Source organism: Sinocyclocheilus grahami, unplaced genomic scaffold (genome assembly GCF_001515645.1).
Source record: "Sinocyclocheilus grahami isolate Dianchi unplaced genomic scaffold, SAMN03320097.WGS_v1.1 scaffold521.1, whole genome shotgun sequence".
In the NCBI taxonomy this organism is placed as follows: Eukaryota; Metazoa; Chordata; class Actinopteri; order Cypriniformes; family Cyprinidae; genus Sinocyclocheilus; species Sinocyclocheilus grahami.
Window position 1 is genome coordinate 423,188 of NW_015505700.1, and position 18,057 is coordinate 441,244.

General features: G+C 39.0%; 1 protein-coding gene across 2 annotated transcripts in view; it reads right to left on the minus strand.

The window, feature by feature from the left end:
• The window catches only part of cdon (cell adhesion associated, oncogene regulated), a 45,067-nt gene that overhangs the window by 14,988 nt on the left and 12,022 nt on the right, over positions 1 to 18,057 (minus strand). For both annotated transcript variants that reach the window (XM_016237664.1, XM_016237663.1), the window contains exons 2-10: positions 14,920 to 15,059; positions 14,471 to 14,749; positions 13,580 to 13,726; positions 13,340 to 13,483; positions 12,832 to 13,122; positions 12,096 to 12,365; positions 4,979 to 5,262; positions 4,190 to 4,364; positions 2,772 to 2,885 (exon numbers count right to left, since the gene is read on the minus strand). In XM_016237664.1, the coding sequence (XP_016093150.1) occupies positions 2,772 to 2,885; positions 4,190 to 4,364; positions 4,979 to 5,262; positions 12,096 to 12,365; positions 12,832 to 13,122; positions 13,340 to 13,483; positions 13,580 to 13,726; positions 14,471 to 14,749; positions 14,920 to 14,992 (1,777 nt within the window). In that variant the 5' untranslated portion in view covers positions 14,993 to 15,059. The remainder of the gene's footprint in view (positions 1 to 2,771; positions 2,886 to 4,189; positions 4,365 to 4,978; positions 5,263 to 12,095; positions 12,366 to 12,831; positions 13,123 to 13,339; positions 13,484 to 13,579; positions 13,727 to 14,470; positions 14,750 to 14,919; positions 15,060 to 18,057) is intronic.

Genomic DNA, 18,057 nt, shown 5'->3' on the forward strand with positions numbered 1-18,057 from the left:
TCCAAAAATAAACAGCAGTTTTCATGTCAAGTGCAAGATGTAACCTCAGCATCCATCAGTGAAAAGACCAAAAGAGCAGACAAAGATAAAATAAACCAACACACACACACACAACAGACCGACAGCATGCCAGAGTCAATTGAGTACTTACTGAATGGGCTCTGAGCCATAGACACAGAGACGCAAGCAGAGAGAGAAAGACAGAGCAAAATTTATGTGGCAAATAAAACTGGGTCCATTCCCATTAGAATCTAAATGTGCACACACACACTCAAACTCTAATTACAGAAATGCATCTCCAGTAGTGGACAGTAACGAAGTAGTTTTACTTCGTTACTGTACTTAAGTAAATTTTTCAAGTATCTGTTCTTTACTGGAGTAGTTTTATTTTGAGTAACTTTTACTTTCACTTCACTACATTCCAAAGCATAAGATCGTACTTTTTACTTCACTACATTTCATAAAACATATTGTTATGCCGATTCTTTTCAATGAACCCGTTAAATCGGTTCGCAAATCGCACCAAACGATTCATTCACGAATTGGAATGATCCGATTGCAGCTGTTCTCGAGTCGACAACTCACTGATTCAACTGATCCGTTTAGTGCGAGTCTCCAGTGAACTGAATTCACAAGTAAGAACTGGGAGATCTTGTGAGCATGCGTGCTTCTGATGCTGTTAAAAGTAAGTTACTAATGTCGAATTTTAGTACTAATTATTGTAACTGAAAATCATATTTAGGTCAAAGCTGTCAGTTGTTTGTGAACTAAATCTGCTGTAAAGGGTGATCTGTTTAAGCCCACTGAAATGATTGAATGCAGACACATTAACATCAGAGTCTCTATGTTTTAGGTAAAAAACATTAAAATAACACAGATTGAAATAAAATAACTCATGCACGTTCATCTTCCCCGCTGCTGTGACGTTAGCAGTTTTACTAAAATGTGACATCTGTTTTTATATTGTTTGTCAGCACACATAGCCTAAGTTACTATGTATCTTGATCAACTAGCCGAGTAGACAAATGTTTATTCATAACCATGCTGAAAATAAGTCAATAATGTTAGCTGATGCTAACAAGCTTGCTGGTGCTAAATTGAGGTAATTAAAAAAAATAAATAAAGTCCACATATTTTTATTCAACCACCTGGATAGATTACATCTGGGGGAAAAGAAAGAATGTGATGTTCAGAACATGGTAACTACAGTAATTATCAAAGTGGGAAGTGATGCCCTCTGGGGGCATTTGGCCAGGGGTGTTTTTACACCACAGACCAGGTTTGAGAAGAAAAAAATCATTATGAAAATCTAATTATATTTTCCTTATTATATTCATTATTTCCTTATTGCTTATTTTGGGAAAATCCCAAGTATTTTGAACAGTAGGATTATAAAAAATATATGCTCATATAAAATTAAATGATAAAAGTAGCCTATATAAAACTGCAAAATAAACATTCATCTATCAGTACTTTTTACTTAAGTACATAAAAAATCAAGTACTTTTGTACTTTCACTCGAGTAAAATTGAAAACAGTACTTTTACTGGAGTAATATTTTATTATACGGATCTGTACTTTTACTCAAGTACTTGATTTGTGTACTTCGTCCACCACTGTGCATCTCACACATCTGTGAGTCCCTGTGCATATCATAAGATTATTTCACCCAAAGTGAGTATTTACTCAACCTCATGTCGTATTTTGACATGGAACACAAAAGAAGACATTTTGAAGAATCTTCTTGCACACTCATTTCCAGAATCTCACATTTAAATTTCCGCTACTGAAAGAAAGAGAGACAAATAAACAAATAAAGGCTGACAAATAAAAGTGTCGTCTGCACAAAATTGTGTTATTTTATTCGTCTTGTCAAGAGTCTTGAATTTATTGACTTTGACTTTAATTATCTTAAGACACAAAATTTGTTTAATATTTTATGCAACACAGTAGAAAAAAAAGTGTCAGAGAAAATAAAAATGTTGTACAAAAATTGTATTTGTTATTTTTATTCGTCTTGTCAGGATGCAATTCGTTTAACATTTACAACACAATAGGGAAAACGTGTCGCAGAGAGAAAAAAAAAGTAGGTTGTACAAAAATAGCCTATTAGCTATTTTTATTCGTCTTGTCAAAATACAAAATTCGTTTGACATTTTTCTGTTAACACAGTATAAGTGTCGCAGAGAAAATAAATAAATACGTCATCTGTCATTTAAAATTATAGGCTAAGAAAAATATAAACAAAACCGAGTTGAACGTCCTTCAAGGACAGTGCATCCACACTTTGCTCCATCCTTATTCTGCTCTGTCACTCATCGACAACCTGCCTGTTCTGTCTGAGGGCCGTATATTTACCACAGGTACAGCCTGCGCGTGATGCAGAAGGCATGCGCACAGCACGTGCACAACAGTCCGAGTGCAGGCTGTACCGGTGGTCAATAAGAATAAAGCGCAGATATGCTGTTCTGAATGGACGCCGGGAATGGGATATTGTAAGACCGCCCGCTCCCGTTCAAATTACACAAGAGTTACTGACCGCTACCATGTTTTATTCGGGATTTTAAGCCGCGGGAATGCAGACCTCTATTGCACTGTATGAAAAAATAAGCATGAACACTTCAAAATATCTCCTTTTGTGCTCTACAGAACACATACAAACGATTTAAATTTTTTGGTGAACTACACTTGGAGGGTTAGTATATTACTGATCATTAGTAAGCTGAAGACAGACCTTTGTGGTGTAATAGTGTTGTGGGACGTCCCCTTACCTCTGTCATGTATAACCACTCCATAGTAAGTGTTGGTGGTTTTATCTTCCAGTGCTTTCTCTGGAAGAGACACAATCGGAGCCTTGGAGGGGTTCTTATTAGAGGACGTCCTCTCTGAGAGGAAGAGAAAGAAAAGTTATGATTTGATTCATAATGTTGCTGCTGGTGATCATGTTGTATTAGGATGGAAAACACGGTTGGACTTTTTCTCTCTTTTCTTTTTTTTTTACCAAACAAAAGGTGTGCATTATGAGCAGCAAGTGGCAAAGGCAAAAATGATTTCTTATGCTTACTTTAAATCTAGAACATGCATGAGCTAGAAAATATAAAAAATATTTGCCAATGCAATCATGAAAATTCAATGCATCATATAATTTTTATTACTGTAATTTATGTAAAATGTAAATTAATTACTTACAAATTATTATAATATAATATAATGCTGTCAAACGATTGATCACGATAAATCGCAACCAAAATAAAAGTTTTTGTTTGCATAATGTGTGTTCTGTGTATATTTATTATGTATACATAAATACACACACATACAGTATATATTTTGAAAATATTTACATGTATTCACGTCTATATTTATATTAATATAATTTATATTATAAATAAATATATTTAATATATAAACAACCTATTTTTCTGAAATATATACATGCATGTGTGTGTATTTATATATACATAATAAATATACACAGCACACATACATATATTATGTAAACAAAAACGTTTATTTTAGATGCGATTCATCGCAATTAATCATTTGACAGCACTAAATATAAAATAATATAATATAATAAAATAATCACAATCATTTAAAAGTTTGGGCTTGGTCATTTTTTTTCTCTTATGCTCACCAAGTCGGAATTTATTTGCTCAAAAAAATACAGTAAAAATATTAATATTGTAATATTAATATTATTTAAAAAAATTAATCCTGTGATGGATGATTCTTCATAAATCATTCTAATATGCTGATTTGGTGCTCAAGAAACTGTTATTATTTTATTAGTGTTCAAAATATTTGTGCTGCTTAATATATTTGTGTAAATCATGACACTTTTTCGGGATTCTTTGATGAATAGAGAAGGAACATACTTTATTTGAAATAGAAATCTTTTTAAAATCAATTGCCTTTACTGTCACTTTTGATCAATTGAATACATCATTTGCTGCATAAAAGTGTTAGTTTGTTTAAATAAAAAAAACTTACTGACCCCCAAACTTGTGAATGGTGGTGTATATGTAATATAACGCATTCATTTTTTCTAACCCAAAACACAATTCTTGACCTATTTTCCACTGCTCAGATTCACAGAATTATGATCTTGTTCTAATATCAAAAGCCAAACAGCTTTGGAAAAGTGAAAATGAGCTTCAGCTGGGTAAAATGCAAACTGTATTCTTACCCTTTCCAGTGCGGAAGGTCAGCATGGCGGGCTGGCCCTCTCCTGCAGCGCTGCGGGCCACCATCAGAACCTCATACAGGCTGGATGGCTCTAGCTCAGACAGGGGCAGGGACTTCTCACTGCCTGGCACTCGCACCGTGTGCCAGTTCCCCACTACATTACCCATGTCATCCACCTACAGGGACATTCAGCACATGCGCAGTCAAGTGACAGTCTTACCTTATGTAGTGATCTCATGCACCTTTCAGCCCTCATATTCGGTCCCTGACTGCACATGCTGCACGTAAAGTTCAACAAAGAACAGTAAAGTCTTTCTTATTCTCCTACTCTGAATCATGACAAAAGATCAACCCACTCAACTATTCCTGAGAGCGCAAGCGGTGTCACTTTTTCCTGAGCCAATGTGACAAATGCTGCCAATACAATCTTGAAAAGAACCAGAGCAGTTTTATTAGCCAAGGGAGCTTATTATTGAAGAAAACACAGGCTTTTAAAGAGGAAATGACCAACTTCTTACCAAAACGCTCTTGGCTGGCAGATACTGCTGAATTGTGTTAGCGCTGACTTTTACAGTAAACGGCACAGGGCGTTGTTATGAGTATGTGCTCATTCTCAAATCTAATAACTATAAATCTGACCTGATAACTAACGCCAGGGGAAAGAAGAGGGTGGAGCGCGATTCAGTCATTCTTGACGAGGTAATTATCTACATTTTGTGCCCCACTTAAAAAGTACATCAGTAAAACATTCATAATGGAAAATCTGCAAGCATACTTTATGATTTCTTACCTTGCGGTATTTAACAAAGTATGCATTGATAGGGATGCCCCAGTCCCGACCTGCTCGCCACTCTAGATCATACATGTTGGGTTTGTGCGTTTGCGGTGGGCTGATTATGATTGGTGCTTCTGGCGTAGGTTGGTCGCTGGTTCTCTCAGTGGGCAGTCCTGTAGTTTCACCAATCACCCCCTCCCGTATAGAGCGGAACAGTTCATCACCCTCATCGCTTTGGATAGGGTGGACAGAAGACTGCGTCTTCATGGGAGCTCTAGACATGGAACTAGACTGGGGTTCTATAGGGCAAAAAAGAAAAAATTGGTCATGCATCTTATCACTTTCATTTTTTTCCCCAGATATACTTTTTATTTTTTAATAGTTAATTGTTCTTAAATGTTATTCATTTTACCAGTACAATGTTTTAAGGTGATGTTATTACAGTGTACAAGTACCAAATAATATTAATTAACAACATTACAGTACTTAATATTAGTTTCTACAGGGTAAGGTTTAGGGGTAGTTGCTTGTAATTATGCTTAATTTACTGTGATATACTATAGTAAGTACATGTAACATTTGTAACACATTAAAATGAAGTGTTACCATTTGGCAATAGTATATAAGTTAATTAAACACAGCTATAGCACTCTGTCAATATGCGAGGCTGGAAACTACTTTTCCAACTTTTAGTTTTCCACTGGCATTAAAATAAAAAGCCGGAAACCTCCAAAGGAACATACAATACATGTATTTATTTTTATTAAACCCCACCAGAATGGTCCACTTGGGAATGTGTGCTTCTGACACTGGCTTGGCAGCCGATTGTCTGAGCAGAATGTTTCTGAACTTAGATTTAGTGAATGGCGACAAACTCATGTGCGAATAGCTGTTCACCATGCATGTTGTATACATGTTACAACATTCATGTCACCGCAGAGTAAGGGTCAGATAGCAATTGAGTAATCCTAGCTTAACAGCTGAAAAGCAGTTGTAGGAGAGGTGAGGTTTGTTGCTGGTTCTTAGGGTCTCTCATTCGTAGTTGTTGGGTGTGTGGCACTGGTTTACCTTACAAAACAAACGGCCCCAGAGTCAGTAATACTAGAGCTCAAACTGGGCCCGACGCCAGCCACCACACATTCCACCTTTCGGCCATTAAAATACCAGAGCGAATCCGAGCCCTACACCAGCTCACAAACCCACCTTCTAATCATGTCCTGTTTGAGCCATAGGGCAAGCCCTGAATGCTTTATGGGTAAGCCACAGTCTTACACCTGGCTTCCGAAATGAATGAAGAGTACTAAGCTTTAATATTTTTGAAGAAATTTTCAGTGTAGCAATGCGTTACCCTGAAATGTGACTCCAGGTCCACCTTTAAAGTAAACCTATGGGCCTGTCCCAATACCAACACTTGCGTGCACGCATCTGGAATTGCACAAGACTGTCCCAGATCTGAAAAATGCCAAACCTCAGTGCCCTCAACACACACTATTAAGTCCACATCATCTCTAAAACCGCTTAGGAACATTATTTAAGGCTATGTATAATGTATTCCATCATTCATGTTCAGAAACTCACCTGCCATGAGAATTCCAGAAACACTCTACAGTGCAAGTTACATACAATTTGGTAGCAAAACGTAACAGTTTCTTGGTGCAGAGATTAGTATGTGTATTTTGTAAAATGTTTGCAACTGTCTGGACTACTGAACAGACATTTAGAAAAGTGCAAAGTATTGAAAATTAAAATGTGTATATAAAGCTGAGTCAAAAGTGAGAACTTAACCTGCTTTGTTACAACACTATGATGTAAGTCTGGCCCATCAGGTAATCAAAAGTTGTACACATACTTGCAGTCTTCACGCTTACTTGGCACATTTTTCCGGTTTTTGGCCCAGGTGTTCATATGAGTAGACAAGTGGTCAAGTGCACAGGCTGCAAGTGTGAGTAGTGGGACAGACCCAATGCAGTTTTTAAGGGATAGTTCACCCAAAAATGAAAAATCTGTCATTAATTACTCACCCTCATGTCGTTCTAAACCCGTAAGACCTTTGTTCATCTTCACAAGACAAATTAAGATATTTTTGACGAAATCCGAGAGCTTTCTGACCCTGCATATACAGAATCGCAACTATTACGTTCAAGGCCCAGAAAGGTAGTAAGGACATCGTTAAAATAGTGCATGTGACATCAGTGGTTCAACCATAATGTTATGAATAGTGGTCAACCGATATTGTTTTTTTACAGCCGATGCCGATATCTTGGAAAGCAGGGTGGCCGTTGGTTAGGGTTGCCAACTTCAGAAAAAGAAAATAAGGGACAATCGTGGTTTTTCATAGAAAAATAAGGGACAGAATAAGGGATACACACACTGGCCTATTATATATATATATATATATATATATACATACATATATATATACATATATATATATACATAGAAGAGGTTTCTTATGCTCATCAAGCCTGCACTTATTTGATCAAAAATACAGAAAAAAAGTAATTTTTTTGCAAATTTTGTGTGTTTAATATAATAAAATATAATTTATTCCTGTGAAGCAAAGCTGAATATTCAGCATCATTATTCTAGATATTAGTGTCACATGATCCTTCAGAAATCATTCTAATATATGCTGATTTATAATCAATGTTGGAAACAGTTGTGTTGCTTAATATTTTTTTGGGACCTGTGATATTTTTTCAGGATTCTTTGATAAATAATAGGTTAAAAAGAAAAGTATTTATTCAAAATAAAAACTGTGTTAAATATACACAACTATTCCAAAAAAAAAAAGGTTTGGGGTCAATAAATTAATTTTTTCTTCGTCGTCGTCTTCTTTTTTTCTTTTCTTTTTTTAAAGAAACTTTTAGAATACTTTTATTCAGCAAGGATGTGTTAAATGGATAAAAAGTTATATTGTTCGAAAAGATTTCTATTTTGAATAAATTCTGTTCTTTTTAACTTTTTATTTTATTTATGGAACACAGGTTCCAAAAAAATATTAAGCAGCACAACAAGAATGATTTATAAAAGGATCATGTGACACTGAGGACTGGAGTAATGATGCTGAAAATTCAGTGCTGCATCACAGAAATAAATTATGTTTTAAAGTATAATAAGATAGGAAACCAATATTAGAAATTGCAATAATATTACTGTTTTTTTCTGTATTTTTGATCAAATAAAGAAAAACAGCCCCAAAGCATGATGTTTCCACCCCCATGCTTCACAGTAGGTATGGTGTTCTTTGGATGCAACTCAGCATTCTTTCTCCTCCAAACACGACAAGTTGAGTTTTTACCAAAAAGTTCTATTTTGGTTTCATCTGACCATATGACATTCTCCCAATCCTCTTCTGGATCATCCAAATGCTCTCTAGCAAACTTCAGACGGGCCTGGACATGTACTGGCTTAAGCAGGGGGACACGTCTGTCACTGCAGGATTTGAGTCCCTGGCGGTGCAGTGTGTTACTGATGGTAGCCTTTGTTACTTTGGTCCCAGCTCTCTGCAGGTCATTCACTAGGTCCCCCCGTGTGGTTCTGGGATTTTTGCTCACAGTTCTTGTGATCATTTTGACCCCATGGGGTGAGATCTTGCGTGGAGCCCCATATCGAGGGAGATTATCAGTGGTCTTGTGTGTCTTCCATTTTCTAATAATTGCTCCCACAGTTGATTTCTTCACACCAAGCTGCTTACCTATTGCAGATTCAGTCTTCCCAGCCTGGTGCAGGTCTACAATTTTGTTTCTGGTGTCCTTTGACAGCTCTTTGGTCTTGGCCATGGTGGAGTTTGGAGTGTGACTGTTTGAGGTTGTGGACAGGTGTCTTTTATACTGATAATGAGTTCAAACAGATGCCATTAATACAGGTAACGAGTGGAGGACAGAGGAGTCTCTTAAAGAAGAAGTTACAGGTCTGTGAGGGCCAGAAATCTTGCTTGTTTGTAGGTGACCAAATACTTATTTTACCGAGGACTTTACCAATTAATTCTTTAAAAATCCTACAATGTGATTTTCTGGATTTTTTTTCTCATTTTGTCTCTCTTAGTTGAGGTATACCTATGATGAAAATTACAGGCCTCTCTCATCTTTTTAAGTGGGAGAACTTGCACAATTGGTGGCTGACTAAATACTTTTTTGCCCCACTGTATATATAAGGTCTTAAAGCCTCCCTGGAACGGCTATGTTCACAAATCAAACACTATTAAAAAAAGAATGATTAATTCTCAATTTAGAGTTTGTTATTCGTATGGTCTATAGGTGTTCATACGGCATACACCTTAAATACAGGACAAACTGTGTTCCGTATAGCTTTCATACGGAACGCTTCTTTGATGCCTTAAATACGGGACGATTCCGTATTATACGGAACGGTTGGCAACCCTACCAATGGTCGATATAAAGACAATATAATTTTATTCATTTTAATTAACATTTAAGAAATTTTAAATCGTTTGAAAATGGATTAAAAAATAAATGTGTAAAATAAACATACTTATACTTTAAATGACAAAGTATTTTTTTAAAAGAATTAAATATTTAATAATAATATATTAAAAAAACAACAACAGGGCACACAGTAATCTGGGAAGTTTGTGTACATTGGGATTCATATTTTTTCAAATAAAGCCAAGGTAACCCTCCTTTTACATACAGCACACAGTGAAAATGACATTGGGCAAAAGCATGAAGCGCAGCATAATTTGAAATCATGAGTTAAAGTTAGTCGATCGCGCGTCCCCAGTGAAGCTGAACTCTTCTCCTGTCCGCATTCAATTCGCACGGACCAACCGTCACACAGAGAACACGCGATCATGCAGGATACAAATGCACACTTTACAAGATCTCACAACTGGATTTGACTAAGTTTGCAAGATTTTTTAAATTAAATGTTCATTAGTCATTCAAAGTTTTGTTTAAATGATATAAATGCGTATTTGCTGAATGCTGATGGAAAACAAGATTATTAATAATGTAAAAGCAATTGTTATAATACTTTTTTGTATACATTTTAATTCCTTTGTTTAACAGTTCTATCTGATTATTAGACAGATTTCTGTCCGTATTAGACAGAACTGTTAACGACAAAAGCGAACAGGGAGAATGTGAGCACTGTGTGCGCAGGCGTTGCCGTTCTCAGCACCATCAAAATACAAGTCTTGAACGCATTGGCCAAACAGAAAGACTTATCAGCCGATGCAGATATTTGAAAAATGCTAAATATCGGCCGATTTATCGGCATTGCCGATATATCAGTCGATCACTAGTTATGAAGTTACGAGAATCCTTTTTTTGCGCAAAGACAACAAAAATAACTTTATTCAATAATTTCTTCTCTTCCGTGTCAGTCTTCGATGCCCGTTCACAATTTGATTTATTTGATTTATTTTAACGATATCCTTGCGTTGCATCTGATGGGTTTGGAACGACATGAGGATGAGTAGCCTAATTAATGACTGAATTTTAATTTTTGGGTGAACTATCTCTTTAACCATTCTATCATCCACCAGACAATTTGATGTATAATTCATTTCTATAGGCACAAACAGTACTGGAGCCTTATACATCGGTTACGGGTCTGTTCATATCCCAAATCGTAAGTATGAGCAATAGTAATAGCGATGCTTGCCTTAGCAAACACCACTGATGAAGGCATACTACAGTAAATATTGTTCTGATGCTTTGATCTTCTCTCTTCCTCTGTACAGTAGGTCTTTATACTTTGTGACTCACATGTGCCCGACTATGTGTTCATTAATGACTGGTGTGGTGAGAGGAACAATCAGGCCTCAGACTGTGCTCCAGCTGTACATCATCTCGACTCACCCACCGTCAAAAAGGTTGCTGCTGCCAGGACGAGACAAGGTAAGGTGGGCAGAGTTGTCAACTGGCGTCCTGCCTGCCGCTGGGGGCTGAAGTAGCAAGACGGAATGTGTTGTGATTGGACCGGCAGAGTTGTACCAGTGGATAACAGGAAGTGGTTTTCCACAAGAAAGAGTTACAGAGTCACCCTCAACATAGATGCCGCTTTCAAGAGGGAACAGGATTGTGGGCTTGGAATTTGTCACCTCATGAAATCAAAATTTGACGTTTGTGGTATTTTAGTTAGTCTTATATACTCCAAAAGGTGGATGAAATTAACTTGTAGCATATTGTCTTGTTTAGAGGATCATATACAATTTTTTTCTGTTTACATTGATGCTCTCTATAATGAGATTCCACCTGTCTTTGACTGGAAGCAAGCAGCAAATCACAGTTCATTGATTTGTTGTGACATAAACTAAAACCTACTGGCTACAAAAAAAAAAATACAGGAAATCGGACTTTGCATCTAGACATTTCATGGTGTCTTTAAAAAAACAAGTCCGGTCAGTATCCTCAGCTAAATCTAAAGCATTAAATCCACAACTTGTTTTCCCAAGCCCAGAGCTGTTCAGGTCTAATGCCGTTTCTTCTTTTTCCAGCAGCCTACAGATCACGTATCTATCTCAGTTCTTGCCGTTAAACATAAACAACTCTACTTTTACACTGACCTGCATTTTATCAGTGCGAAATAAATCACCCTTGTAGCTGAGCCAGGAAAAAAGTGAAACGAGCCAACATTTGGGAAAGACCTCGGTCATGTTTTATCTATTCTAAAGTCTGCATATCTCGAAGCTTATCAATTATGTTTGGAGACACAGAGCAAGGCTGAGGAATAGCCTCAGAGGAGGCCAGGGGAGGGTTGTGTGTGTGAGAAAGATGTGTATTAATAAATATAGGGCTAGTTGTGTGTGATGTTGACAGCTGGGTGGTCTGGTACTCGTCATAACCTTGTGCAGTTACTCCTTATATTCCGCTGTCCAAGAGCTTATCCCCAACAGCACACACAAAGCTCACTCTCACAGCCTTCTCATTGCCAGCCAAATACACCCACCCCAACTCCCCCTTTTCCAGCCAAACTCCAGCTAAACTCTCTGCCCTGCTGGAAGAATATACTGTCCCAACTCACTGTATGGTAAAACTGTATCTTCGGCTACTTCTGCTAGTAAAATTCTCTTTTAAAAATGATCCAGGGTGTTGTGGGTAGTTTCCAGGCTTTTATTAAGGTGTTCTGGATGGTTGCTATAGTGTGCATTGGAGCATCGTCTTACCTGATTGGACACCAAGTCTTCCCGCTGATTGTGCAGAGCTAATTCCGTTGTCAAACAGGCACTGGTAGATTCCCTGATCTTGAACCATTACTGAAGAGATGTGAAGGGAGGGGCCAGCTATTTGAAGGTGGGGTGAAGTAGTGAGAGGCGCAGAGTTGAGGAGCCATGTGATGTTAGGGGTTGGACTACCATTGGCAGCACAGGTAAATCTCACAGAGGAGCCTACGGTCACAGCCTGATCTGACAAACCTTGCAGGATGCTTACTTGCACTGTAAAGAGGGGAAGTGCTGGAGTTAATATACACATATAGAAATAATACAACTATTCTCCATAAACGAATTATGTGTTTCTTTCTATATTTCTATGGGATATTCCTACTTAATATTTCCAACATCTGATCATTTTGTTGTTCGTTGTTAGGAAGTATGTATAAAGAACAAAAATGGCAATGCTAGCCTTTGTTGTACAGGAGTATAAACATTTAGAAACAGGTTATAATATTACGTTTCCAAGTTGGACATCATGTCCCATTTTATTGCATATTTCCTGTATATGAAAATGGGAAATTCTGACTTTCACAGTCGAATGAGACGGAATAATTCAGACCCTACATGCAAGGAACATTACCCAGTGCTTCCATATAAAAGCTGTTGAGCTTGAGAAGAACCTGAACTACATGGATTAAGCTGCCCCAAACCTTGGTAACATAATGGAATATTAATATTAATTCCTTACCAAGCACATTCACAGTGTAGTTGACACTGACCACAGCTCCATGATCAGTCAGAACAGAGCAGCAATAATGTCCTCCATCACTCAGCTGAACATCATTCAAAACCAGGTTGCTTTGCAACAACATCCATTTGGAGTTCAAAGAAAGCTCTGCTCCATCTTTAATCCATTTGACCTTTGAAGAACGACTTCCTGATACGACACACTCAAGGGTCAGAGATCCAGACTGGTCCACTGTAAGACTGCGAGGGGTGACGGGATAGATGATCCTTACAGGTGAAGGGCCTTCTGAATCTACATGGAAAGAAAGAGTGCAATCACATTATTCCTTCATTCAGAAATATGAATATTTTAATTTAGAGTATACACCCATTATCTAACAATAGAAAAAACATCTCAGAATATATGGCTGCTGATTTTATAGCAAAACGTATACAGTATGAACTACATGGGAAGTATAACTCAAATCTTTGTGGTACCTAGAAAAACTAATAGAGTTCGCTCAACCAACCTCTGACTATGAGTTTAGTGCCATGAGCCTCTACTTGAGTCTCTCGGGTTAGAGGATTATAAGCACCACACTTATACATGCCCTGGTGTTCTGAAGACACTGACACAATCTGAAGGTTCCCGGAGGGCAGGATTAAATGATCGTCTGAAAAACAGACAAAAGAAAAAATCTCTTAAAGTGTACAACTGTATATTTATGTATTTCTGGAGGGGTTGACATTTGAAGCTGTCTAGTCTGTACCTGTAGACTGTTCCAGCCATTTCCCCCGTATCCGGAAACGTGGCAGAGCAGGTGGATTGCTGCGAGGAAGTGGGCATTCGATAAAAGCAGTTTCGCCCTTGTTTACAGTAAATGTCCTCCGATGGGTCTCGGCAAACCTCTCAATATCTGAATGAAGAAATCAAAAGAGTGCTCAATCGCATCCAAGCAACAGATGAAAAATAACTTTTTACATGACCAAGTAAAGATTTTCAGTTGAAGAAAGAAGCTGTGTAGTGATATGAGAGAAATGAAACTAGAACAGCTAGTTTCGTAATTGGCTACCTTTGACAATAGTCAATTATACAGTTCATCAATCATTCTACAAAATATCTGACCAATGAATGTGGCAACTGACAGATCAGAATCAAACATTTGCGAGAGCTGTGTAATAAACTGGTATATTCATTCATAGCAGCAGCAGTTCACACGAAGACCTTCTGTCAAAGAGGTGTTTATATTGGATTGTGAGTGGCAAAGAACATATGCTTTCCACTGAATAATGCAGCCTTATCTGCAACCCTGATCAGGCCCTGGGACGGCCGCCGGGGGGTTTGCGTCCGATAGGTCGCCCTTCCCGGCATCAGCTCTCGATACGACACAGGAAGCCCCGAGGCTCATTAAGGATACTGCTGAAGAGGTGTCTGGATAAGTGCCAGACTGAAAAGAAAGAACCATTTCCTTCCCCTCCAACACTCATCTACGGTTGGCCATTCTAACAGTGTTAATGGCTCAAGAAATCCGCCTTCTGATACTTCCGGTCTTTCTTCTCCAGCGACCTCTTTGAAGTGCATTCTTGTAAAAGTGTTGTTCTTAAAGCTGCGCTGAAAGTGTATTTGTCAGCATACTATGCCTGTGATCAAATGTGCCTACCTGCAATGCGCACTCGTGCATGCCGGCTGATGATGGAGCCTGTCTCGGACTGTGCCAAGCACTGGTAGGAGCCCGTGAGAGCCGGTTGGAGAGATGACAGAGAAAGGGAGCCTGGACTAAGTTCCACTCCAGACTGGTGGCTAGGGTCTAGTGGTTGACCCTGAAACAGCCAGCTGATTCTGGCGGTGGCTGGACGCGCTGTGCAACGCAGGTGGACCGCACTGCCCTGCTTCTGTACCACAGAGAGAGGCTCCACACGAAAAGAGTGTGACAGGACAGCTAAATGAGAGAGACATGGGGAAAAAATAAATAGATCAACAGACCATAATCCATAAATATTCCTCCTACAGCTTGCTGAGAAGACATTTTATGTCATTTCTCTCTTAGAATTTCAATTCCAATGGCTAGACACAGGTGTGTGCTAATGTTTTATTAAGTGTGTTACTAACATGGGCAGTTGAGGAGCAGGGTATGGCAGACGCACAGCACAGCGGACAATAATCTCAGGCCACTGTCCTCCATGACGCGGTTTTACCTCTGTGCACTAACCTGGGGCCTCACACACACCCCCTCCACACACACTGCACACCTGGAACACATAAAAACAAACATTAAAACAGTCATGGGCAATACAATATATGAAAAGACTGAACATGGTCAATGACAGTTTAACATGGTTCATAACAACAAAGGCTGTTACTAGCAAAACATGAAATGTGGACACTTTGCCACATATTTTGTGTTGAAAATAGATTAAAAATACATAATTCTTCATAATTCTGTAAAGTGTAGTTAAATACAGTCGCATGTGTCAAAGAGCTAGCAGAAAGAAAGATCAAATTAGCTGAAATAACAATGTGCATATTAAAGTTGTTCTAAGGGGTTTCAGTGCATCACTAGGTGGTTAATATGGTCCAAAGATATGGTTTAGGTCACTCCTTTAATGAAAGTTTGTAGGAATTTTTAGCTCATATTATTAGGTAATGATAAATGATAAAAAAAACACAAACCACTTTGAAAGGTCACAGCACACCTCCCCTCAAAATGCCACACAAATGAATGTAGCACTCATGACTATACGGCAAATGACAACAGATGCAAAGAAGTTTATTTCTTGGGAGTTTGCTCAGATGGCTGAAGTAGGAATCCCTTAAAAAGGACCAATAATAAAAGTTACCCAACAGGCCTACTCTTTCTACAGATAGCACTGTTTTCATCTTCTATCAATAGCTGGTCGAGGAGTTCAGCTTGTGGGAGTTACAAAACTTAACTAAAACATTTCACAGTTAATCCTAAACAACACTTTCAATAACCTTTATGACACATCCCCTTACACACGCCTTGATCTCGTAAAGCCTTCACCCAAAGAGAAATTTCTTTCTGCTGATCTACGACCCATTCCCACAGAGCGCTTCTCCAGTGAAACAGAAATTACTGAACTTCTACGCCCCCTCACCCACCCTCAACCTACAATCCTTCTTCTCCCTTGCTCACTTTTGCCCCTTTATTTCTGCCCGTCGCCGATGGACTGCATTTGAAGAGTCTGCTTGTGGTCTACTCTTAATATCACTATCCTGTCACAGTGCACTGCTTTCTCACAGACTCACTGTAGCCTGAAGAGCCTCCATATGGCTTTCACACACTCACACACAGTCTCAAACGTCCTAAAAGAAAAACCAGGGGAGCGCCCAAAGGGTGAGATACGGAAAAGAGTGAAAGGATCGTAATTAGGAGCATTCCTCTTTGCTTTTGAACCCATCCCTCCCCTAATGCCAGTCCTCTGTATCTGGGCTGCGTTAATCCGGAGGGCCTTTGATCACAGGCTCCTGGTCTGTGAGTGTAGTTTGGGCCGGGGGCTGGCGGACAATGGCCGCCCAGCTGCGATATTCACACTGTGGGTGCCATGGGGCTCTGTGCCCAGCCCAACATCAGCCCAAAGGACAGGCCACTCGACTGGGTCAAATTAAAGAGGTTATGTCAGGGTGAGACCACTAAAGCTGAACAGGTCTGTGACAGGACACACACGCTCAAATTTACTCACATTCAAGCATACTAATTCCTTCTCTTACGTCGCTTACTCCTTTTTAATGTTTTCATGAGCAGTGCTTGCTATAATAAGCGGCATTATTAACTAAAATTTCTTATAGTGTGTTAAAAACCAGACAGCGGACTTAACTGATGGACAAGAAAATTAGCAAAAAAAAATCCCATTACACTGAAGCATAAATCAGAGTTATAGCTTGGATCCAAAGTCAGGAGTGGGCCACCTAGCAAGCATTCAAAACACCCTAGAATCCACCAAAACAATGCCCTGGGAACCATAACATTGTGCTAAAATAAAAGCATATTAGCAACCATGCTGCAACTACCCACAACACCTTTGGACGAGTGCTGGACGTAAAAATCAAGTTAATAGTTGCATTCTGAAAGAATCTATTATCCCATCATTCATTTTAGCTGCAGTGAGACCTTCAACCACTCTTTGCAAGCATCAAACATGCACATACATACATATCATCTCCCCCGCCCCCTGCGGGACCACTCAGAGGAAGACGAAGTAGGAAACACAGGAAATAATAAACTCTCCCAGCCTCCTGCTCACACCCCCTCTAAAGCCAAATGTCAAGGGTCACCGGAGAGCAGAAAGTCAGCGGGTGTCTGGCAGTTGTGGCCCCGCCTCTTGGGGTCACCCCAAAAAACAGGGTGATAAAAGGGTCTGCACTTGGCAAGCACAAAATACAGCAAGGCAGCAAGGCACATGGGCATTTAATAAATCTACACACTTTTGAAAACAGATTTCATAGAAACTCAGCAGATCTCAAAAGTAAATATGTATATGTATGCAATGGTAATAAACATGTGTGTGTGCATGGTTCGTCAGCCCAAGGATTCTAAGGGAAACGTGTCATGTACACGAGTCCCGAAAAGCCCTCTGCAGTGCCCCTATGCCATCAGTGGAAACAATCTTCTCACTCCCAGAATAATAATATATAATTACAACAATAACAACAGCCTTGAATGAAACACTGGCAAAGATGGGCAACATCGCCCCATGTGTACATAGAAGGTGATGGTATGTACCCTTGGAGGGGTGGGTATAAAGATATCTGGTGTGAGGAGTGACGCTGCACGTCTTGCTATCTCTGCAACAGATCTGGCATGACGAGGAAACACAAGCATCATTCCTGTGTTTTATCTCTTTGCCTTTCTTTTGACATCCGCCTGTATGTACTAGGCTCAGGGCAGACAGACACTTTGTAGGATATCTGCTGTAAGAGACAGGCAGCTACTACTATATGCAGGCAAAAGAGACAGCAGGGAATTGGAGCAATCTAGAGCCTTCAATAACAGAGATATAAGTATAGAGAGAGAGACAGAGTGGGTAGCGGTATGCTGAGACATGTCTGATAGTAGAAGGGAAGGGAAGTCCCCTATACCTACTGAAGATCTCCATCATACAGGCCACATCAAAAGAGAAGATTAAGGGCAAAGGGAAAACAGGGCAGAAGGAAGCAAGGGTTTAACAAACAGAGAGAATTGCAAACATTAACCTGACAGCGCCTCTATTTATGTAACATCATTGTACT